This window comes from Artemia franciscana, chromosome 12, assembly GCF_032884065.1.
Source record: "Artemia franciscana chromosome 12, ASM3288406v1, whole genome shotgun sequence".
Classification (NCBI taxonomy): Eukaryota; Metazoa; Arthropoda; class Branchiopoda; order Anostraca; family Artemiidae; genus Artemia; species Artemia franciscana.
Window position 1 is genome coordinate 28,787,301 of NC_088874.1, and position 26,313 is coordinate 28,813,613.

The following is a 26,313-nucleotide window of genomic DNA, read 5'->3' on the forward strand; positions in this document are numbered from 1 at the left end:
GTCAAAGTAGTAGCAATTGAAATGTGCAGATATTGACACTTTCAGCATTTTTCGTTTTTGTTTCTAATGTTCAAATTCTCCATTCATTCTAAATTTTGACGTTTTATAGATTAAAATAAAATATCACCCATAAAAAGAGCTAAGAGCTCATATGGCACTTGTGACGAGGTCGGAAGAGCCAATAGCCGAGAGCTCATATGGTATGAGCTCTAGCAAAATTCTAAGAATCAATAGATTGATTTAAAAGGAAAACCAAAGCCTTAATGCCGGTCGGGATTTAAAATAAGAGCCCTGGGTCACGAGATCCTTCTAAATATCAAAATTCATTAAGATCCAATCACATACTCAGAAGTTAAAATACCTCAATTTTTCTAATTTTTCCTCTCCCTTCAGCCCCCCAGATGGTCGAATCGGGGAAAACGACTTTATCAAGTCAATTTGTGCAGCTCCCTGACACGCCTAACAATTTTCATCGTCCTAGCACGTCCAGAAGCACCAAACTCGCCAGAGCACTGACCCCACCCCCTAACTCCCCCAAAGAGAGCGGATCCAGTCCAGTTACATCAATCACGTATCTACGACACTTATAAGCCTTTTCCAAGATTTTTGGTTTCCCCCTCCAACTCCCCCCAATGTCAACAGATCTGTTGGGGATTTGAAATAAGAGCTCTGAGACATGAGTTTCTTTTGAATATCAAATTCATTACGATCTGGTCACCCGTCCTTAAGTTAAAAATACTTCAATTTTTCTAATTTCTCCAAATTAACAACCCCCAGCTCCCTCGAAGAGAAAGGATCCGTTCCCATTATGTCAATCACGTATCTATAACTTGTGCTTATTCTTCCCACCAAGTTTCATCCTGATCCCTCCACTCTAAGTGTTTTCCAAGATTTTAGGTTCCCCCGAACTCCCCCAATGTCACCGGATCCAGTTGGGATTTAAAATAAGAGCTCTGAGACACGATATCCTTCCAAACATCAAACTTAATTAAGATCCGATCATCCGTTCGTAAGTTAAAAATACCTCATTGTTTCTAATTTTTCCGATTTAATTGTCCCCCACTCCCCCCCCCCAGATGGTCGAACCGGAGAAACGACAATTTCTAACTTAATATGGTCTGGTTCCTGATACACCTGCCAAATTTCATCGTCCTAGCTTACTTGGAAGTGCCTAAAGTAGCAAAACTGGGGCAGACAGACAGACAGACCGACCGACAGAATTTGCGATCGCTATGTCACTTGGTAGATATCAAGAGCCATAAAAAAGGGAGAGCTCCCTTCTAGATCATCTGGCTATAGGTCTATAAATCCTACAAGACAAATACTAAAAAAAAAATCATACAAAAAAAAAAAAAATTAAGAGGCACTTCTTAGATGTAACTATCATTTTCATAATAATTCCAACAGTTAGCGACTCTGTCGACACCCTGTACAAAAAAAAAAAATATTTGACTGTCAAACCCAAATCTAAGCAAGTCACGAGAGGATAATTATTAAGATGAGTCGGCGTTTATAAATACTTTTCCCCAAAGTTTATCACAGGTTTCATAACAAGCGAAATTAACTAAACATTAAACCTACATAATGGAAAACAATGACCAATATTTGAGTTTATTAAGCTATTTTCTGGTGTGAAACTTGATTCCAAGGATAACAAACAAACCCACTCACAGAATCGGGAGAACACCTTTTGACATTCCCCGGGATTCTAAATCGATTTCCTTAGACAGCTTTGACGTCATTTGCGAAAAACTTCCGCAAAGAATCGACCCGAAAAGAAATGAAGAGAGATATAGAAATGGATCACACATGGCAGTCATTTGTTTTTTGTAATCTTTTTGTTTATTATTTTTATCTTATGCTTTTGTAAAGGGAACAATTCAAAACTTTTCAGGTTAAGTCACCAAGTGCCACATTAGAGTACTCTAAAGAGAAAATCAAGTTCAGCATTTTCATTATTTTATCAGAGAGAAAAACGAAGCTTTATTTTTTATACAAAGTCAGTTTTTGTCCGTGGATTTAAAGACGAAAAGATTAAATCATTAAAAAACTAACTATTGAAGATTAAAAACAAATAAGTCTTTTTTTTACACAGCAATTGTATTTCAGCCTTAGAAAACCTATGGTGAAAAATCCATAGTATGCCTATTCCTTTTCAAGATATTTTAAATGCAACTTCAATACACATTCCCACAATTTTCTATTTATAATTGAAACTGACGACGACAGACAAGAAGGATAAGAAAAGAATGAGTATATAAAAAAAGAAGAATTGTACTATTTAGGATATCTATTAAAACACAGACCAAAGGTTATATGCGGAAAAAAAGCTACTGGTTGTGAGTCAAAAGTAAGGGAGTTCCCACCTTCCACCATCTGGTGCATATTTCTTAATGCCACGTGTGCCGCGCAGTTCCACCAGATTTGTATCAGTTCCCGCCACGCTTGGCATGACACACCTGGTGTACGTGATTACTAAAATTGGACACCCCTTCGACCTATAGACTTATATAAAGACTAAAAATTCAATAAAAAGTCCCATTAGGCTACAAAAAAGTCAAATTGTTAAAAAATCATCAGAAGCCTTTGCAGAAAAAAGGCATTATAGTAAAAGAAAAACGAACAAAAAAAAGAGAGACATTATAGAAAAAAGAGAAAAAAACATGAATGAATAAGGATAAAATTTCTATATCCTTTATGATTTCTAGGAATTAGAATTTTGATACAGATTGTTCGTCGACCTTCTATCCACAAAAACTTCAAACTGTGAATACTCAAAGCTTTTTTTTTTGAATTAGACATGTTTTGAAATCGGATGGTTGAAATGTCGCAAACAATCTTCCAGACTATATGCCTTCATGTCCGAGACACAATTCTACAAGCCTTTCAGAAAAGGAATTCCAAACAAATTCCTCAACTCGTTGCAAGCAAGATTAATTAGAACTAAATGTCGCATGAAAATGAAAGATTAAGAGATTGATGGCATCTCTCTAAACGGCTTTCTACATGAATTTCGCTCCCATCCTAGATTCAGACTTTGATCAAACCTGTCAGGGCTATGAAAACATTGAAAGGATTGAAAGAGCCATTTGTTGTGGCTGACAGCCCCTCATTCATTATTATCACGCCCAAATAGTCTCATCAATTCAATCTGTGATGTACATTTTACGAGGCATTTCGAGAAATAACATCCCAAATTCGGGAGGAGGAGGGCTAGGAGGTTAAAGCCAGATAAAAGTCTGCTTACTACGACTGAGCCAAGTGGCAGTGTTCAGATGGTCCTTGATGTTTCTGAGACTTTGATAACATTGTAAAGGAGGAGATGAAATGTTTGAATACCCCCAGTTATCCATCCTGTTCTCTCCCCTAAAAAGGATGATTTGCGTTCTGAACATTTCGGAAGCCCAATCTTTTTGTGAATTACCATTTTCAAAGTGATGATTTCCAACCACCGCATAAAAATTAAGGCTTCGAGCCCTCCCACTTCTAAATTGCAAAACGCAGTGTTTCAGTTGACAGAAAGCTTTAAAGACATTAATTTGAAAATACATTAATTTATAAAAGATATTGTAAAACCTAAAACAGGGGCGCCTCTTAGGGAGGAGGAGTGGTACCTATTAGGGGAGGGGTATCTCTTAAGAGAGAAGGGAGGGGACGAAAGCCTCCATAGGTTTTTAATAGAACCATTTGTGGATATTCATTGGAAAAATAATATGTCTATTAAAAACTCTAAATAAAAGGGCAATAGTTTCAAACCAGTTAACCATACTGCCATAGCTGTTCCATTACTAAAAGTGAAATATTTACCAGATAATGTTTAGAATTATAGTTCTTGGTAGGGGATCTTAGATGCGTCAACAGTTCAAAAAGCTAACGAGAGGCTAGTTTAAAACAAAGGAAACCTATAATCTCTTACTAATTGTTAAGAGAAACACTATAGAAGTATAGAATTGTAAACACATAGAATAGTAAACACTATAGAAGTATTAGAACACTGTAAACACCAAGAAGGATATACATCTTTTGCTTTGTAAATGGGATACATAAGCAGAAGTAAAGCCACAGTTTCATCAAACAGTTCGTGGTAACGAACTGTAGTAAGGAGCGACCCGGCTCAATAGTAACCAAAACTCTAAAGAATTGAATTTTGATATCAATAGCTACATCAAAAGAATCGCATTTTAATGCTGATTTTAAATATATAAGTTTCATCAAGTTTAGTCCTACCCAGCCTGAGAAAATTTGCCTTATTTATGAAAATAGGGGGAAACACCTAAAAGTTTGACTAAAAAACTTGCTAAAGTTTGACTTTTTGCCACAATTCTACTTTTTAAAACAATTAAAAGCTTTAGCGTAAAGAGCGAGGGATTGTGGAGGGGACAACCCATTTCATATACAGAGTAATTTCTGTTCGTTTTAAGTTTTAATGTCGCTCCTTACTTTCAGCTAAAAAAATTAGTTTTTTTTTATTTAATTTCGGAACAAAGTCAACTACTTGAAGAACTATTTCAGAGCATCGGAAAGAATTTCAGATGCAATTTAGAAGTGAGCCCTCTCACTTCTAAATTGCAAAACGCAGTTTTTCAGTTGACAGAAAGCTTTAAAGACACGGTGCTTCAATTAAACTGAACAGGGTTTACATATTGGACAAAAAGGATGCAAACACCAGCCCCCACTAACATATCTTTATAAGCATGCCCATGATATTTCTTGGATACTAAGAACTTGACAATAGAACAAACATCGTGATCCCATCGAAAAAGTTTACTCAAGACCCCTTCACTAACATTAATAAGCGGTCCTCCGTCACAAAATGTTGACCCTCCGGGGCAATGGTGAGTATCCACTTATACCTTAACAACTACAAATATACATATCTTTAGATTTTATTGTTTCCACAATAAATACGTTATTTACCCATTAAACTATTTTCATACTAAGATCCAAACTTGATTTTAAAATCAATATATTTGGATTTTTTTTTTTCACCTTGGGGTTTTTTTCAAAATTCTTCATGTCAAATTTGGCTTTTTTTTGTGTCAAGAACTTAACAATGTTGCTCATTGCTAATGGGTCAAAATCGTGTGCATTTAGTACTTTAGAAATGCCGCAATTAGGACAAGTTATTTTCGGCTTATGTATATATTTTCGAGTTATGAAATTCTCAACGGATGACGCGCAGTGTAATCCCTTTGCTTGCGTTGTACACAAGTACACATCACCATTTTCAGGCCTAAGGATCATACCCTCAAATTTTCAAACTTCTCAAAAAATGGCCAGAAACTGTTTGTTAAGCTATTAAAGGGATAAACAAAAAAGGGATTAAAACAAAAGGGCAATACGTGCTTTATCACAATCCGCGCCACTTCATTTACATGTCTCCGAAAGTTCCTTTTAAGAACAATTTAGCAAACGGTTTTTGTCTTAAGATGTGTAAAATGTCAATCAGGGCCTTTATGTGTTATATGGAGACATGGGCCAGGGCGGGCCAGAGTTGAATAGTTTCTCCATCAATATTTCCTCTTTTTATTTTTAATTTACTATATTAAAAACTATTAAAGGCTCTTAGGACTGTGATCTTGAAAATATTCCTTATCACACAACTATAAATTAGCGCACAACAAAATCTCAAGAAGAAAAAAAAGGATAATCTCATGAGCATCTTAGCCAAGTTATTGTCAACAATAAAAGTGATTTTGTTGAAGGAAACAAGTCAAGGATGAAATTAAGAATCTGGAAAGGGTCCAATTTATTTAATAAGATTCAGAGAAGAACAAGAACATACTGCTGATGTCATTATAAGTGAACCGTGAAGTTTCCATAGATGGACGAATCAATAGCAAATAACCATCAAAATGGATTCATGACTTTCAACGAGGGGGGTGGGGCATAATGACTAGTAAACAAATTTATTCTTTTTAAGGAAAGCAAAATGCTATTGGCAATATTTTAATAAAACAACTCTATTAGAAAGAAAAATAGAGACTTGGTTGTGCGTTTTTACAATGAACCTACCCCAACCCCCCTACTGTATTAACGATAGGTAGAATATCTTTAAAATTTTATTTCCGACCTGTTCAGGATAACATCTTAGCGTTTCATATCTTCTTAAATAGAAGTCCTATTTCCAAAATATTGAAATGGAGCAAACAAAAAGAACTGGCACTAGTGTCGACAAAAACAAACCATTTTATACCATCTAGTCTTTTGGCGAAATTCGGTATTTTTTAAGCTTTGTAATCGTTTTTCTGTCAGGAAATTGAAATCTGACTTATTCTAATCTTAATTTAAGTATTTATAATAATCAAATTAATCATCCTTTATCGTTATACTGAAAACATGTCAGCTTCTTCCATATGCTAGATAAAGTTGATAGTTTTTTTTGTCGACATTAGTGCCAGTTCTCAATCTCATAACTAAACCGTGCTCTTTACTTTGGTTCTCTAGGACCACAACATTGACAAGTTAGATACAGATAGGACATTTGAGTATTACTTTGAAATCTGGGACTGAAGCGCACGGGAGCATATCCTAGTGGATGTCCAATCGTGACTAAGTAAAACCCGTGAGGCATATAAACTCTCAATACATAAGGATTTACGAGAAGGTCCAATATAAGAACCATCAATCATTATTAGAGGCAAGATATTTAACAGGGTGGGGGGGATAAAAACTATATTATCTATGTCTAATTTATTACTGCAGAAATTTATCACTGCAGAAATTTATCGACTGCAGTACATCCATGCTCAGATTTTTGTTTACCAAAAACTAAATACGGTTTAGCATAATTCAAAGAATGATTATATTGAAGGCATTTACGCTGAAGTCAAAAATACAATTTGTTGCAATTTTAAATCTTGTCAAAATACGGAAAATTTATTACTTCTCATCCTCCTTAAAAAGGAGTAACGTTTAACTATAACCATTATTAAATTATTACAAAATATAATTACAATTATATTAAATAATATATTATTTTATATAATTATGTTATATATAAATTATATAATTAATTATATTATTTTATATAATTATATTATACATTAATTATATTATGATTATATCAAATTATACCAAAAATATAAAAAGAAGAGGAAAGAAATCCTTACAAAGTTTGGTTCTCTAGAGCTGATGCGTTGCCATGCTCAGGTGTGCTTACGGTTCCCATGGCCGTTTTGAGGAGGTGAGGAGATGGACTTCTTCCAACGGTCTCCAGGTCTGGAGGTTCTGTACCCTCGGAGGGCTCAGGAGAACTAACCGTTAAAGGTCTTTCAGATTCGTAAAATGTTACTCGGACTCGAGATGCTGGTCGCTGAGAAGTATTAGCGTCAGCTCTGTAATATAAAGCGAAAAATGAGTTTCTTGTTCAAATAGTTACTGTTTCTGTTATTGAAGATTATGCATAATAAGAATCGAAAGAAAATTCAAGGCGCCATAAATATTTCTCCTCGGAATAATGAAGAATCTTTTCCCTGTAATTATTGTGATTATTAAACATAGTCTCACCATCCCCAATATGTTTGTATAGGCTTATCTTAACTCTTTAAACTCGGGAACATGCATTGAATCATATTTGACACTCAAATCTACACTCTGGCCAAACCTCATACTGACACTATCCTATATTCAGTTGTATATTCACAATAAATCTCAAATTCACAATCACTCTGCCACCCATTTTCAGCCATGCCACGGGAATTAAAGTGAATGTGAATCTCAAAGACAATTTCCTAAATGATCTTTATTCTAAATTATTACAGCATACCTATATAGGCTGAACTGGAAAAGATGCCTCGAGCCTTAACGTCCCTATTGGGATCCTCAAGTCCCACTGATTTACTATTCTGACAATTTATCGTAAAGAAAATCCTTAAGGTTTAGTCTTCTGTGGATTGAATCTTACAGATGCAGCCTTTGAAAAGAAAATTTCTGTTCCTGCAATCTTCGAGTCACCGTATTAAAAGTCAACATAACCATACCAACCTGAAGAACAAATCTGTTTGTACCTTAAGTGTCCCCACTGTATATACTTCGGCAAATAGATGTTTCTACATTACTAATTGACACACGAAAGACATCATTCCAGACCTATCAAAATCCGTTTAGCGAATTTACATAAACCACTGCGCCATCTCAAATGCCGAATGTCGATGTCGATGTCAAGACTTAAAAAACTTTTCTTACTTAAAACAAAATATTATGCAAAAAACAAAAAGTTACATTTGACTGAACACTTTTTAGTTTAAAAAGAAGAAGAAGAAAGAACAGAAGGACCTAACCTAAAAAGCAACTAAATGGAGCTATGATTATTCAATAGATGTCTTAATCATAGACATATTCATTTATAATAGATTACCTACAGCATGTCCTTTCGTCATCTCTCTGTGCTTGCTCATCCAACCACTAACAAAGGATGTTTAAAGTTTGTGAAACAGGCAAAACCGATTATTTAGGGCTGCATATCTAAACTAATGAATTAATTATCATTGTTGCAACCGTTTTTATTAGGTATGTGGTGACTGTTTATCAGCTCGTGCACTACAATGCATACTTCATATAATCTGGTATCTATTCAGAGAATAAATCTATGGTCCGAAGAGGTTTCTCACTAGTTATCAATGCAGAGAATAAGAAAATGAGTAGAAGATAAATCATTTGAGATGTACTGTTTAAGTACGGAAACCGCTGAGTGGTTTGGGGATAAGATCAACAGCTCCTGATTTTCTCACCATTTTCAACGAAAATTGCTTCAAAGTTGCATTTCCCCTAAGGTCTGATAACATTTTCATCCACGAGCTCGAATCTCTTGTATTTTATTAAGACAGGTCACATTGACGTTGACAAATTTTGGAAAATCTTCTATTAGCCACGTTTTTATCCTCTCAAATATTTTACCGACAAAGAAACAACTAGTCCTCACTTTTCCGTGCCTAGTTTCCCCCTCACATAAGAAAAGGAACATAGAAGACCTATACAAAATCCTTAAAAGGCATACTTTAAAAAGTTTCACTTTTGAGAAGACTACAAGCTGGAAACTACTGAAGAGGGAAGACACCTCACAAATTAAGCTCTTTAATCGATTTGTAAGTATGTTTTATTCAAGGTTACAAGTTCTAATGTCTTTTCCAAATTAATTTGAAAAAACAAACAGCTTCTCTGATGAAAGGAAAGAGCGAAGCTGAAATTTAAAAATAACATTATTGTCCCGTGGTTTATGCACAGTATATCTAAAAAACTAGCTCAAATAAACTACCCTATGATATATCGCTATATTTGTAGAATTCTGAGAGCCAGTACTTTACTGAAAACAAAACCGATGCAACATAACAGGATATTCTCTTAGGAGTAGAAAGGCCATGACTAACTGGAAAAAATATTAGACTTGTTCATAAGATTCTCAATAGCTTTTCCCTGGCCATGACATTGGTTAATTTTCAGCATTCAATTTAAATTCTCTAAAAAATTCAACAAGCTCAGTTTTTCAATAAAGCACCCGTTTTACAGATAAATTTTGCATAAACTACGATGTAACAATAGTTGTTCAGTTCGATCTCACATCACCTTCGAGTGGTTTCAGGCTCTATCCTAAGAATTTCTTACAACAATGAAAATTTTTTATTTAGTCAACACTGAATAATGGTTAAAATTTCTCAATCAGTGGTGAAAGGAAAATGTTTGTCACCAGACAATATCTCAGAAAATATATTTTTAAAATTCTGCTAACAACGGGCCGTGGTTCGCTCTTTACTAGGTTGCAGCTACTACTGAAACAATAATAAGATTTCCCTAAAAACAAAATAATAGATTTTGAACAGCAATATTACCGTTTCACCCTCTTTTCTTCAAAAAGAAGTGATAACACCTAATTCTTAACTCTTTTTCACGATCATGACGGGGTTCAGACCCCCTACCCCCTGGATACGTCATTGTAAGGGGATCTAGGAAAGTTTTTCACCGAGCTCCATTAAATGTCCTTTTACAGTCTCCTTTAATTTACTCAAGAGTTTCCTTTACAATTTCACTAAATTATTTGAACCATTTTCCCCACATGATCTAAGAAAGCTCAGATTTCAAACCAGTTTCAATATTAAAGTGAGTTACGTATGTAATACTATGCTGTTTTGTCATTTTTTTTAAGTTAAAATTTAAGTCAAACTATGCAATACTATTCCAACTATGGGGATGACTAGGCATGCCTATAAAGCTAGGCCAATAAAAAAAGAAAATGTCATTATCCTTCTTCTTAATAACCTCGCTTCTCCCTAATCTCCACAGAGTACTTCCCTGGATATCATAATCTTTTGTTCTGGGTCGGAACGGGTCTCTTGTTCACATACTCACACCTGTATATCATTCACGCTCTGAAGTCACATTTACAGTTTACATTTAATAGATCGACGTTTTGCCATTCTTTACAGGGTAACTCCCAGGAACCTATATCTTATCCTTCTTTCAACTAGCAGATATTCACTCGCAACTGGTCTATTGTCATTACTAAGATTCCCGGTTATATTAATTACTTGAAGGTATGCAGTGGCACCAAAACAAAAAACTGAAAGAGGATACAAGCAATTATTTTTTTATGAAAATAAAAAAATTATATTTTTCAAAATCTCGTGGAAAATTGCCCCTCTTGCTCCCACAACAGGAGCCCCTAATGGTATGTCCAATAGGCTCAACCATCAGTAGATAGTTACTAAGAACCTGGCATGGTTGCAGCTGTAGCTGTAACTAGCAGAGAACAAACCACAGCCAAAAGTAAAAAGAAAAGTTTTTATATTTTATTAAGAAAGTCAATCCAGCCAATGCATTCCTTTACTATTTTTTTCCCTTTATTTATTATATTATTATTATATTTATTATATTATATTATTATTATTTATTATATTATATTATATTTTCCCTTTACTATTATTTTTCCTTTACTATGAGTAGGTTCAGAGTTAAACAAACTCTGACCAAACTTGACCTTGGTCAGGTCAACTGTAGTCCTGACAAGGTTTGAATGTAAAAAGTTTGCTTTTTAAGTAGGGTAAAATGTTTAAAAACTCTAAATCAATTTTGGAAGTTTTTTTTTAATTTCGATACAAATTCTGTAGTTCAACTACAGACACCTGAAGTCCAAAATCCGAAAAGACTTTAATGTACTTTAAGGAATGAAGTTGACTAAAGAGGAACTTGCTACAATAGTTAGTTCTACTCAGTCCAAAGAGATGGTGACTTGTGAGAAACAACTTAGTAAACGACTAAACCTTCAAAACAAAACACGCAAGGCGACCACCAAATTAAAGTACACTGAAATTATTCCTTAAAAATAGGAGTTTAGCAATATGTGTATTGTTCTACAAGATAGAAAGAAAAGAGGCTAGATTCTGCAAAACTTTGAGGTCAGATTTTCCTATCAGAATTTGCAACCACGTTTTCAAGAATTTAGTCTACTGCTTTGTCTGCTTTTATAGTTCAAGGAAATAATGACGAAAGTAAATGTGCCTTGATTTTTCTAAATTCTTCAATTTACAAACACGAAGTCAGAATTTAAAAGTTTAGCGTGACTCTGGGTTAACAGTGTGAAATTTTGTCGAATCTGACCCCTATGATTTTTTCTGTATATACAGTGTTTCCAAGTAAGGCAAAGAGTTACCAGATGACTGGTATAATATGGCACAGACATAAAAGCCAAAATACGCCGGGCATACATTTCTCTAACAAAAATGCACCGCAGATTTAACGAAAAACAAATCGCTTTGAGAGTTCCACTGAAAAGTACAGTCTAATGCGTAACCACCTCGAAAAGCGCCCAAATGACAAAAACACTGGCAACAGTGTTAAAAGAAGCGACGCCATTCAATATACAGCAATTATCCAGAGACGACATTGCTCCATAAAGTCAGAAACGATCAACGACATTATATTTATGCTTAAGGTGGTTATGATCCTCAAAACAAAGTCTCACAATGAGAATTCGTGAGCACCGAAGATCTCAAACGCAGATACAAATTTTCATTTTTTTCGAGCTGGGGGCGAGGGTGATTTCCACTTTTATTTGCAAATGTCTGGGTGATGAGGATGCTTTTGCCTATCTTAGCCCTCGAACTTCGATATCTACGGTTAGAACACACAAAGGCTAAAAAAAAACTTTTTTTTTGGAAAAAGATACATCTTGAAAGAACCGATAAAAGAAATATGCAAATACTAACAAGAGAAAATATTTATGGAAACTTTACACAACTCACTCGTCCAACAAGTGCTTCTCTGTATCACAATCCTCGTCTAATTCTGTCTTAATCACAACTTTATGTGATTTTTTCTTCATAACTGAGTCAATCCAACATAAACTTATCACTAGACATTACAAGATTCTGTATACAACTGAGCCTTTTTTTTAGTACTTCCCACGAATCTGGACAGATAAGAAAAAGAGACCTTACCGATAATTTTATCACCAGATAAAGTAAGCAAATACGAAGAAACGCAAACAAAAAGGGATTATTTCAAAAGCCTTGTTATAAGATAGAAGAATAGGAGATAGTCTATATAGAGTCTCAATGAAGCCAACGCCAAGATTTTTTTTTTTTTTTTTTTTTTTTTTATTATTTTTTTTTTTTTATATATAGACAGAGGTGCGTTGGAGCACCGGAACAGCATTCCAATACTGCTATTTTTACGAAACAACTAAATATCGTAATTAATGTGATTTGTGGAGATAATATTTAGTTTAACTGTCTCTTTATAAGAACGATGGTATTTAAACCTTAAAAGTCCATATTATGCAATCCAACTTGAGTTGGTCAGGAGGGATCTCTAACCCAAAAATAGGTACTAGTTAATAATACGAAGCCCACCTAACAAGTCAAGATAGGGTAATCCTAATGGAATATAACCTTTAGTTTATATAACAATATAATTTGGGCTATATATTTGCACATTGGGAGGAGGGGTATAAAGTATAACCTACCTAACCCCCACCCCTAAACAAGTCAAGTTAGGTTAATCCTGATGAAATATAAACTTCATATAACCTTTAGTTTATATAATAATATACCACCCCCTAATGTTAATTTTTTTTTATACAAGACAGAGGTGCGCTGGACTGCTGGAGCACCCAAACAGGATTCTAATACTGCTATTTTTTACGAAACACTAAATATCCTAATTAATATGATTTGTGGAGATAATATTTAGTTCAACTATCTCTTTATAGGAACTAGTATTTAAGCCTTAAAAGTCCTTACTGCGCAATCAAACTTGAGTTGGTACAGGAGGGGTCTCTAACCCAAAAATAGGTACTTATCAATAATACGGTACACATACAACAAGTCAAGTTAGGTTAATCTTAATGATATCTAACTTTCATATAACATTTCATTGGTTATATATTTGTACATTGGGGGGGGGGGTATTAGGTATAACCTAACTAACCCCCACCCCTGATGTGCTAATATATAGCCCAAATTATGCAAGTCCAGTGCATTCCGTCTAAGTGTACTACATTGTATCACCCGTCACCTGTTTTTGTAGCAATGAAACTGCTTTTCTGAGATGTAACCTTGGCGTAATTCTTGAGTGTGTTCCGTATTACTAACAAGAACCCAAACGTTTTCTAGTTAGTACAAATTCTTGCTTTTTTTCGAATTACGTACGCATAATTAAGTTTTTAACCGTTTCGATGGACTTACCCCTACCCCAGAATAAATTCCTACACATCCTGAAAAGGGTAACATGGCTTACCATACTTAAAAAAGCAAAAAAAAACGTCACGATAAGATATTTTCCAGGACTTGATTTGGAACTTAAGCATAGTATAGCGAAAGCAGTATAATAGTTAGTTACTGTTCGTCTCCTTCGAACAAGAACTTATCTACTAAGACCTTGTGAGCTTTGCTTCAGGTTATTCTGAACTTGTATAAAGTGGCAGAGGCTGAGACTTATTCATTATGCCCAGCAAAAAATAGCAACAATCACCGAGAAACCATGTGCTAAAGTTTCTTTATATAAGGTTACTGAATTTGAGAATGGTCAATTCTAGCAGTTATTTCACGTTGATCAGGAAATAACTGTACAATGATCAATCAGTACTTCTACTATATTTGAATTGAAATTGAGCTTTCAGAATAACCCAAAAATTAATGTCGGTAGTACCAACGTTTATATGACATGCAAATCCCTAATTTTTGGATAGATTTCAAAGAAGAGGGAAATTCAGGGAAATGGTAGAAAATTCAAGATTAGCGAAAGTACTGTGGCCAACTTCGAAAGAGCCTCTACATTAGGTCGGATTTTAGAAACAAGAAAATGCTCAAAAATATATATCGACAATTTCTGTATCTGAAAACAGTGTTAGGAAATTCAATTATGAGCAAAATAATCGCCTGTGTTTGTACAGATTAAAAAAAAAAAGAAATACACAACAGTACATGAAAAAAAATATCAAATTTAATATTCATAAAATTCAGTATAAGTGGGGACAAATTTGAAATGTGATGGCAAATCTCAGTACGAATTAGGAGTAGATGACTTGTTAAACCACATTTCGTACATCCGATTTAAATTTGTAAATCAAACCATCACTTCAATACAGATGAAACACACTTATGCACAAATTAGCGGAATTCCCGCTCCCCTCCTCCGTAGAAAGCGTCTTATTTTTTATGTCAATACAGACTTTAAAATGGTAAAGTAGACAACTTGTAAATACAGAAAATACGAAAAATATTTCCTCGGATTTATAGAGAAATGACAAGGCTCAATTTCCGTCAATAAGGCTTACTTAACAGATAAAATACGAGCCTCCTCACTTCTCCTTTCTTGTACACCGGCACCCTATTTCTCATCATTTACACAAGAACTTAGGTAAATACAACTTTCCAAAAATACATAGGTATTTCTCATTTTACAACCTCCTCATCGAAAAAAGATATTTTTATTTCTTATTGTATTTGAGGTCGAGAATGTTAATCAGGAACAAAAAAGGAAAGTAGAAATGCTGCTTCTCCAAGCATCTTGTAATTTTTTTTAGATCCACTGATTTCCATTCGAAAACCAACAACAACCTCTTTTGCTTCCAGACAAAGAACATAGGTGTTATTTTTGAAGGAAGAAATTAGGTTAACTGTTCCCTATTTAAAGCTTCTAGGGCTATCATGAGCTGCATTTGTTGACGAGAATGTTGTTAAGGAAGATAAGTTTTTTCTTCTTTGAAAAAAAAAAAAAAAAACAGCAGAAGAATGTTGTTAAGGAAGATACAATTTTTCTTCTTTGAAGAAAATAATAAGGAAATTACTGGCTTTTATTGAAGTTTATCAATTTAATTTTAATAATTTAATTACTTATTAATACAATTAATATTAATTAATTTTAAATTTCCTTTTAATTAATTAACTTTAATATTAATTAACTTATTAAATTAATTAATTAAATTAATAATTTAATAATTAATACCAATTTAATTACCTTCATTTATTAAAGTCTCAGCTGCATTTCCACGGCTTGACTGTAGTAAAGTCTGTTCAACTTTTAATTACATTTTTAAAGATCTGTCGAGCGAAGCTACACCCCCCCCCGTCTTAAAAAATATTTAAACCTGCCACTGCTTAGGCATAAGGAGAAAAAATCTTAATGGAAGCTAAAGATACATATGAAATAAGGTCTTAGTTCTGCAATCAACAAAAAACAGGCATATTAAATACATTTTGATTACATTTTAATAACATAATCCTTTTTTATCCTTTTATTTAAACTTTTCGATGTTACTTACATTGACTAGATAAGAAAACCCTCTAAAATTATTTTCGTATCGAGAAGAAGCCGGAACGCCTTATACCAGAACACATGTAACCTCATGTGACTTATGTAAGGTAGCAAGTACATAAGAAAGGTAGTACATGATGGGAGGATTAATCTTGAACTTAAAACGGGAATCAGTTACTAATACAATATCCCGAGATTAGACGGTCGATTCATTTTCCAAACAAAAGCTTTGCAAATAGAACACAAGAAGGAAAGAAAAACCAAGGGGAATGCCAACACATTCTTCATAAAAAAATAGTTTCTGGGAAATCACTTAAGGATGTAAACATTCGAGGTCCATTTAGGGGAAGACACACTCCAATGATGATAGATGAGGCACAGCTTATACTAATGGACTTTACAAAGCGAAAATCAATCACATGGACTTTAAATACTCCATTGTTTTCCCAAGACTAAGGTTGGGTCTACTGATGGTCAAAACGAAGAATTCCTCAGATCCTGAGAGCATGAGTGTGTCTCTTACACATCCAACCTATATTTTGGAACATATTTGGAACACAGGCATTTCATTTTTTTATCTGGTGTTTTTTCCCTTTCCCTCCTTATTTTCTTCCTTTTCTCAAAATTCAGAGCTGGAAAAATTGTTCTCAGTTTTTTTTTAAAACAGATTAGAAAGCAAAATAATCATCTTGTAGTATTTTATCCATTAAAAGTATTATGCAGATGGTAAAAGTAGATGTAGATGGTGAATTTTAGTATTTTGGAACATATTCAAAATTCCTTCTTTTCCTCATATTTGTCATAATTTCTCTTTGGCCACTCAATTTTACAGAATGAAGGAATTTTCCAGGAAAGAAGTTTCCAGGGGCGACGATTTTCCGGGTTAGAATTTTCTGCAGGGAGGGGTTCCGGGGAAAATACGTCTAGCACCATTAGATTAACATCCAGACAGGAAAACTATTATTTCAGGCTTCCGACTTTCGGAAAAAAAATATATGAATTCTCGAATCTTCACTCCGATTGGTTAATCATAAAATGTGTGGCTCAGCGAGCAAATAAACGTTCAAATGGGGATGAGCCCATTTACTTAGGTAGCAAAAACAGGTAAAAAATCTAGATATTTCGATCGCATATACAGTGATCGTCAACAGTAGAAATCTTTAGTATTTCTACTGATGACGATTGCTGTATATGTGATCTAAATATCTAGACTTTTTTTTACCTGTTTTAACTGTCTAAATAAATGGGCTTACCCCCATTTAAACGATTATTTGTTCGTCATAAAAAAGGCAAAGTGGTCTGGAAAAAGAACATCTAATTTAAGGTACACCGTCAAAAATGTGTGGCACAACAATAACTAGAATTGAACAAATAATCCTAAAAAACGTTTTTCCCCATCACAACTAAGGAAATACAGAGGCGTAACAAGACCCACATTCTGGAGCCATTCGCCCTCTAAAACGAAGAGCTGGAGTCAAATGAATGCTAAACAAAAGCCAAAAGGAATTTGAACGTTATTCAATTGTGCAAACCCTCCAAATTCCATTTAAAAACTAACTACAGTCTCGGTGCAAATACGGTGCAAGGTTGCATACCAAATAACAAATACGGTGCAAGGTTGCATACCAAATAACAAATACGGTGCAAGGTTGTCATGCTCAATAGGAAGTCTAAAAAGAGTAATGCTGCTCCGAAACAGAATTAATTTCTTTGGATGTGGCAGATTATTAATTTCTCTCCAAACCGACTATTCAAGCAGCCCCATTTCCTGTTCAAATAAGGAATTTTGTTGCCATTTTCAAGGAAATAAATCTAACTTCGCTTCTTGATTGTAGTCGGTATAATACGTAAGTACCACCACTTTCACAGCAACAAATTAAGTTAGCTCAATTAGCCTCACATACATTGTTTATCTTTAGTTGAAAAGCATATACTTAAATTAATTTGGTCAATCAGGGGATCCAACCGACTATTCAAGCTATCCAAACCGACTATTCAAGCAGCCCCATTTCCTGTTCAAATAAGGAATTTTGTTGCCATTTCAAGGGAAAAAATTAGGTTAGCTCAATTCGCTACATATCTATTAATTATTCCTAGTTTGATAGCTTCTACCAGAGTTAACTATTTTAGTTTATCAAACCGATTGGTTTCAAATAGCTGCAAATGGTTTCGCTTCTTTTTATGGTAGGCTAGAGGAAAAAGAAATTGTTCTGCAAAAATCACTAGTTCTGCTAACTCCAGAGAAATTTTTATTACCTTGTATCGATACAAAGTTTCATTAGGTTTAAATGTTTCTGAGCTTAAGAATTCTGATGACGAACACTTTATAAAGGATAAGTGTTGCAACGCAACACAATTAAACACCTTGTTATTTTGTACAGCCACCGATTTCCATTCAAAAACTGACTAAAACATTCTTTCACTCTGAAATACAAAATGTATTTGCCACTTCGGTACTTACGTTGTATACCGACCACAATGTTGTTCTTAATATGTTTAAAACCGGTTCATCTCTGTGTACTCGGAGATAATCAGCTTAGCCTGAGTGAGATAAACTACAGGTACATTTTAATTTAATTATTTAATATGTAGAGTTGGTTAGGTTAGGTATTTATACTTTTTCTCTGTTTTTCTCATAATTCTCTGTTGTAGTTTCCATAATTTTGTTACTTAAGACTTATATCTTCATCATATTTTGGTATATTTCATTATGATTAACCTAACTTCGCTTCTTGATTGTAGTCGGTATAATACGTAAGTACCACCACTTTCACAGCAACAAATTAAGTTAGCTCAATTAGCCACACATACATTGTTTATCTTTAGTTGAAAAGCATATACTTAAATAACTTTGATTAATCAGAGGTCGGTATAAAATAGTTACAGATTCAATCGCTTCGTTGCCTTGTTCTTTCCACTCTTAGTAGATTAGAGAAAAAAAAAACTGCTGCTGGGAAATCACTAGTCCTACAAAATTCATAGGTATTTCTATTTCCCGTTTGACAATTTCCATATCAATAGAAATGAATTTCTTCAAATTTTTTATCCCTTACTGTTCCCGAGCTGAAAAGCATTACCACGAGTAAAAGATCTTCGAAAGGAGAAGATTTGGTCCGCCACGCAATCGAATGTCTTTTAAATTTGTACAGCCATTTATTTCCATCCAAAAATGAACTACAATCTCATTTCACTTCCAAATACAGAACCTGGCTGCCATTTTTGAAGCGAGAAATTAAATTAAATCTCCCCTATTTAAAGACTATAGGCTCTTAAGAGCTACATTTGCTGACGAGAATGTTGTTAGGGAAGCTAAGATTTTTCTTCTTTGAACAAAAGACTACGGAAATTACTGTCGTTTACCTTCATCGATTGAGCCACAGCAGTATTTCCATGGTATCAAGATCTAAATGACTCCATTCAGAATAAGAAAAATATTCTAAATGTTGGAGATCGCTGTGTTGTTTAACAAGTCCATGTAAATTGTTCAGGGAAAAGAGAATCGAAATTTTTTTTTTGTTTACTTGAAAAATTGGGTCAAAGGTAGGTCTACTTGTATTATTGCGACCCCACTCAAGTTCTTGATCTGAATAGAACCGGTTTTTCTGCTGCAATCGGAGATAATAAGCTTTGTCTCCGTGAGATAAACTACAATGTAGGTATATTTTAGTTAAATATTCAATATATAGAGTTGGTATTTTGGTTAGGTAAGGTATTAAATATAATACGTTCTGGGCAGCCTGCTTTCCATGATTTTCGTCTGTAGATTCCATAATTTTATTAATAAAGTATTATCTTTTCATTATATTTGGTATATTTCATTAGGATTAACCTAACTTCACTTCTTGAGTGGGGTCGCTATAATACATAAGTACCTATCAAATATCCAGGTTATCATGAATTACACAGATTTTCTTCAAAGTTCTATTGTTTCGTTTTTTCCGAGAGGGGCGTTAGTTTAATTCCACTAAAATTCTACTCCTTTTGTCGAGCTATGATAATCACTTCAAGAAAGTATTCGAACGGCTAATAATGGCAACGACTGAAAACTTACTATTATGAAGCCTTTAACGCAAGGGGGCCCCCACCTTCTGCCATCTGATGACGTGTACTGCACAGGTCTGTCACGCATGGGACAGTTCCCTCTATATTTGTCACAGTTCCCCCACGCATGGCCCGCGCCATCTGATGTACGTGATTTCTGAAAGTGAGTACCCCCTAGGTTTAACCAATGTCTGGTACTATTTAGCTTCTAGTTCTACTCTCTGTTATTCTTTGTATGACGGATTTTGAAATAAATAATAAACAAATAAATGGCTTGTATATCTTTAGCCTCTAGCCGCACCAATCAGAAAATTAATGCCTATATTAATCGCAGGAAGATTTTTTTTTTACTTCGCTCCGGAATTTTCGGAATTAGCAATAATTCCAGGTTGTGAAGTTTTACCAAACTTACTTTCGAGATCCAGTTAACAAAATTTCAGCGAAAATAACAAAAAAAGGCACGCTACGACCATGGTGTACATACCTCTTCACCGGGAAAAATTTCCCAAGGAAACTTTATAGCGATTTTAGCTTCAGAGATGGTTTTAGGGGGAGAGGGGCAGTTGCCCCAGGCGTAAAAATTTGGGGGGCCTAATATTTCAAATAAATAATCTAACGATTATAATCATTGACATTTTCAATACTTGAAATTTCATGGACAACTGTTTGTAAAAGCAAAGATACACAGCTTTAAACATTACTGTAATAAAAGGTGAGAGCAAAATGGATCAAACTAGAAAATCAAATCAATCCTGTTTCCCTTATGAACAAGTTCACCATTATAAAGGAACATACCATCTATTTTCCAAATCTTTGTTACAGAATCATAGAACAATTTTTGCTCATAACAAGTTTTCATTTGATTCAACCAAAAGTTAGCAATTTTTGACCCGTTCATTGAACCATCAGATGTTCATATCCACCCACGTGGAATCTGCTACTAAAGAATTAATTGCAACTGTCAGAAAGTAAAACTAGATATATTAACATAATTATTGGCATGTTGCCATTATTCTGCCATTCTGGATTGTACAAAAGATTATCTGCCGAAAGTAAATAGCACCCGTAGCGAGATTTCAAATACGAACAAGCATAGAGTACCGACAAAAGATATTTGGTTACTTTTAAGAGTAAAAACTGCTAGTGTCGGAAAAAAATATCACTAGCCCCATCTAAAGTTTGGTGACTTTGTTTAACCCAAAGGTTCATCCACACTTGTCTTTTTGGGTACTTTAAAACGCAGGGGATGGAAGATAACACAGGGGATGTAAAGTTTTGTCAAAATTATGGGGGAGGGGGGGCCAAAGTTAGAGCCGATTTTCCCAAATCAAGTGAAAATGACAAGTGAAAACTGAAAATTGGGCCATAGAGTACCATAAAGGTAAATATATACTAAAGAACTTGAGAAAACTGACCCGTTTCTGTGGATGTTAGAGTTGTGCAGGCTTATCTTATTTTTAAAGATTTCTGAAGAAACTAAATTTCAGCTAGGGGGGACAAGCTACGGTCTGGGAGAGGGAGAGAAAACCGAGGTCTGGGAGGGACATTTTCCGTCCTCTCCCCCGTAGCAAATTAAGCCCCTTGTAAACACCGCAGTACTACTATTACATTCGTACTTAGCGCTAAATCGCCTTTGCTTTTACCCTTTTAAAGCGAGTCTTGAAGCATTAGAAACATATATACGCTATTTCTGTATTTTTTGTAATACTCTCAACAAACTCCACATTAAAATAAGACCACAATTAAATTTGGTGCCGACGTGAAATATTCCAGCGCAGACCTAACAGAGCTTTGATAAAGAAGTAGAGATACAAACTATTGATAACCAACACCGGCGGATCAAAGAAGACTGGGGGAATCCCCACCCCAAGGTTTTTTCTGGCGCCCTCATTCTGTGTTTTTTTCTGTTTTTCATTCTTTTTCCAAAATAAACCTGTCAATTTGGTCAATTATTGGCAACCTTGTCACCTTGTCACCAACCTAAGATTCCGCTGTAGATCCGCCTTTGATAACCAAGAACTTACACAATATTTGTGACATTAAGATAGATTTAGGTGAACACAGCTCAAAACATTGATAGGACAGGCAATTCTTCCGGAGGGGGAGGCTCTCCTGGGTACTGTAAGCCTGTTTTTGGTGAAAAACAATAAAATAATTCCCCTCTGTGTGTGTATAAAAGACGATAATACAACTAAATTAATTAGCTTACTAAGTTAATTAATAACAAGACAAATTCATTACATGAATATACTAACTGTAATAACATTAATTAGTGCAATAAATCATGACCACCTTTTAATCAATACTTTTTATCACTGATAATGGATTAATAATTAATGTAGATAATTAATGATAAATATTAGATAATTAATGTAGTTAATATCAAATAATGTTTAAACTAATAATTCTTATTAGTTAACTAATATTTTTATAACTAAAATTATTATATTGAATAACAACAAGACAATTAATTAATAATAGGACAAAGCGTATTTTCAAAGACTTGAAGGAGATTAGAAGAGGACAGAAGATTGATATTATAAGCGGAAGAGATAACTTATAAATCAAGAGACAGGACAAATTTTCGAAGGTCTGAAGAGAGTAAGATTTCTTTGATAACGGCGCCATGTCTAGCTACTCCAATGACAAAAGTATTCCTATTTTGGAAGAACTACTTATGTTTACTGCTTCTTGGCCGGATCATATTTATCCAAAGGGTAGCAACGAACTAGTAACCAAGAAGTAATCAATATTTATGTGAAGTGCATGCTTCATAAACAATAAATTCATAAACAGTAGAGATCATGACCACCTTTTAATCAATAATTTTTATCACTGATAATGGATTAATAATTAATGTAGATAATTAATGATAAATATTAGATAATTAATGTAGTTAATATCAAATAATGTTTAAACTAATAATTCTTATTAGTTAACTAATATTTTTATAACTAAAATTATTATATTGAATAACAACAAGACAATTAATTAATAATAGGACAAAGCGTATTTTCAAAGACTTGAAGGAGATTAGAAGAGGACAGAAGATTGATATTATAAGCGGAAGAGATAACTTATAAATCAAGAGACAGGACAAATTTTCGAAGGTCTGAAGAGAGTAAGATTTCTTTGATAACGGCGCCATGTCTAGCTACTCCAATGACAAAAGTATTCCTATTTTGGAAGAACTACTTATGTTTACTGCTTCTTGGCCGGATCATATTTATCCAAAGGGTAGCAACGAACTAGTAACCAAGAAGTAATCAATATTTATGTGAAGTGCATGCGCATGCTTCATAAACAATTAGAAACACCAGCAATATCTGGTATGAAAAATAAAAGCGGTTCGAGTATAGATTGATTTAAATATTTTATCCAGTCTTACTTAGTAGAACGATAATTAGATTAGTTTATTAATATAAACTACTACCACTAATAATTCACCGCAGCACCAAGCCGCCTGAGTTCGACACAGCTAAGTACGCTCCTCCTCCAACGCAATCTATTGAAGGCCTCCCTCTTTACACCCTCCCAGGAAGTTCCAATTTCCTTTAAATCTTGAATATAGAGCAATATTTTATTAACATTTTTCAACATCCCCTTCAAAACACGAAGAAACTTTTAACTTAACATCATTAACCGGTCAGAAGCATTGCTAATACATCCTCTTGACAGCTTATGTGGGCATAGTGAGTTTCGATTCATTTCAATACAGTTACAATATTACCCAAATTTTTTCGCCTTATTACCTGATGAGTAGTATTAGTAGAACCAGAAGTTATAGTAGTCGCAGTGGGAGTAGAGTTAACAGTAGTAGTCTTAGTTTTAGTGGCAGCAGTAGTAGTAGCAATAATAATAATAATAGTAGCAGTAGTAGTAGCAATAATAATAATAATAGTAGCAGTAGTTGTAGGAGTAGAAACAGTAGCATTATGATGCAAATATTGTATTTAGGTTAGCTCAATCCCCCGCAACAAACCTTGTAAGTTTTAATTTCACACAAGAAACTGTTCCTGAGATATCGCTGATATCCCCTTTTGACAACCAGCATACGGATGGCAGATTGTCATCCATACAACAGAAATTTTCAGAAATGTTCTCTGAAAATTTCACCTTCATACTCTTAGGCATAATAGTAATCACATCAGTAGTATCACTACTCAACTTAATGCAATTAGCCATTGCTAGGATATTGTCGATTTGCTCTTTTCATAATCTGTATATTCATATACTTTTTGAAATTTTCATCTTAATGCCCTTAACTTTACAAATAGTTCCGATAGAAGTAGTAATTGGAGCAATGGTAATAGTAGTAGCAGCACTAGTAAATGCTGCTGCAGCAGCAGTAATCGTAGTAGTGTGCACATATTGCCTTTGGTCAATTGATCTTCCCCTTTAAGTATTCTCTGAGACTTCCAACTTAATACACAAATTAATTATTAAAATACGCTATTTTGACAATCTAAATGCACATAGTCGCTTTTGTTAGTTCGAATTTGCCATCAATATTCTCTCAAACTTTTACTTCATAGACTTAGTTTTAATATTACTATTATCACAGTAATTTCGGTGGTAGTAAAATAGTTGCAGCTTTAGTGTTATATTGGTAGTAGTAGTAGCAGTGATCAGTATTAATAGTGGTGGTTGAACATGGCTTTCATGATACCCCGGAAGTTTCACCTTGACACGTTAGGCCGTTCTAAAAATATTATTGATGTGCGGTTTTGACACCCTTTTGACGCCCTTTTCACCTTAATACTCTAAGCCTTGCAAGTTGTTGCAATTGAAGTAGTAGTCGGAGTAGTTTAGTAGCATTATTAGCCTAAGGGAAAGTAGCTGTAATATTAGCGTTAGTGGTGACATGCATATATGCATATATACCTTTTCTCAATAACATATACTATATGTAAACAATGAACCAATTGCATAACTTGCAGCCCTTGCCCTAAGACATCGAGGGGGGGGGTTAACATCCCGAAACACATAATTACTTAGCTTTTCAACAATGCTGAAAAAATTACGTCTCAAAACTTTGTTTGGATGTTTGTTATGGACAATGATGGGCATGCAGGGGGGGGGGGGGTTCTCTCAAGTCACTTTGACTTTTAATAAGGGCACTATAACTTACAAAATCAAATGAGACCCATCTGAATTTAATACGACCAACTATTCCATAAGAACCTTATATACCCCCAGTGCATAACTTACAACCCTTGCCCAAAGAGCTGTAAGAGAAGAGGGCGTTGGTCTTCCTCTCACACATAATTTCCGGACCCTTCAACAACGATGAACAAAATTATTATCTCCAAATTTTGATTAGAGAAGTTAAAGAAAATGATGAGCGTCGAGGGGGGAGGGCTCTCAAATCACTTTGACTCTAAAAAGGGCACTAATTATCCCGAAACACATAATTACTTAGGTTTTCCACAATGCTGAAAAAAATTGCGTCTCAAAACTTTGTTTGGATGTTTGTTATGGACAATGATGGGCATGCAGGGGGGGGGGGGTTCTCTCAAGTCACTTTGACTTTTAATAAGGGCACTATAACTTACAATTTAAAATCAAATGACACCCATCTGAATTTAATACGACCAACCATTCCATAAGAACCTTATATGCCCCCAGTGCATAACTTACAACCCTTGCCCAAAAAGCTGTAAGAGGAGGGGGCGTTGGTCTTCCTCTCACACATAATTTCCGGACCCTTAAACAACGATGAACAAAATTGTTGTCTCCAAATTTTGATTGGAGAAGTTAAAAAAAATGATGAGCGTCGAGGAGGGGGGGCTCAAATCACTTTGACTCTTAAAAGGGCACTAACTTCCAATTTCAAGTCAAATGAGCCCCATCTAAAGTTTATACGACCACCCCATTCCATAAAAACTTTACGTGTCCTCGTTGTATAACTTACAACCCTATCCCCAGCACGCTGGGGGTCGTGTCAATCCTAGAGACATTATTATATGTTCTTTGGACTATTTTGAACAAAATCACTATCTCATAATTACAAACATATGCGTTTGGTGAACAGAGAGTTTGGCGGAGAGGGGGGGGGGCTAAACTTTTGACGCAGAGAACTTCTATTTTACAACCAAATGAGCCTCTCCTAAAGTTAAGCGAACATCCCTTCCAAAAGAACCTTAAATGCCCCGCGGCCTAACTTGCAACCCTCACCCCCAGGTTCTGGTAGTTTGTATCAACCCCAATAGCCTTGTTATAAGATCTTTGGACTATTTTGAATATAATAACTGCATCAAAAAATTTATTCGATGCATCCCGGGAGAACATGACGTGTTGCGGTGGGATAGCTGCCCTCAGATCACGTTGACTCTTAAAAAGGACACTAGAAATTCAGATTACCAGCCTAGTGAGTCTCCTCCAATGTATATACGACCACCCTCTCAATAAGAGCCTTGTATGCCTTCGGGGCATAACTTACAACCCTTGCCCTAAGAGCTGTGGGAGCGGGAGTGTCTTCCTTGAAGACATAATTTCCGGAGCCTTTGACTTCAACGAACA

General features: G+C 34.7%; 1 protein-coding gene across 3 annotated transcripts in view; it reads right to left on the bottom strand.

The window, feature by feature from the left end:
* The window catches only part of LOC136033960 (uncharacterized), a 167,792-nt gene that overhangs the window by 18,721 nt on the left and 122,758 nt on the right, over positions 1 to 26,313 (bottom strand). For all 3 annotated transcript variants that reach the window (XR_010619067.1, XM_065714986.1, XM_065714985.1), the window contains exon 4: positions 7,113 to 7,337. Coding sequence is in view for 2 of the 3 variants with exons in the window: in XM_065714986.1 (XP_065571058.1) it covers positions 7,113 to 7,337 (225 nt within the window). In the remaining variant the exon portion in view is untranslated. The remainder of the gene's footprint in view (positions 1 to 7,112; positions 7,338 to 26,313) is intronic.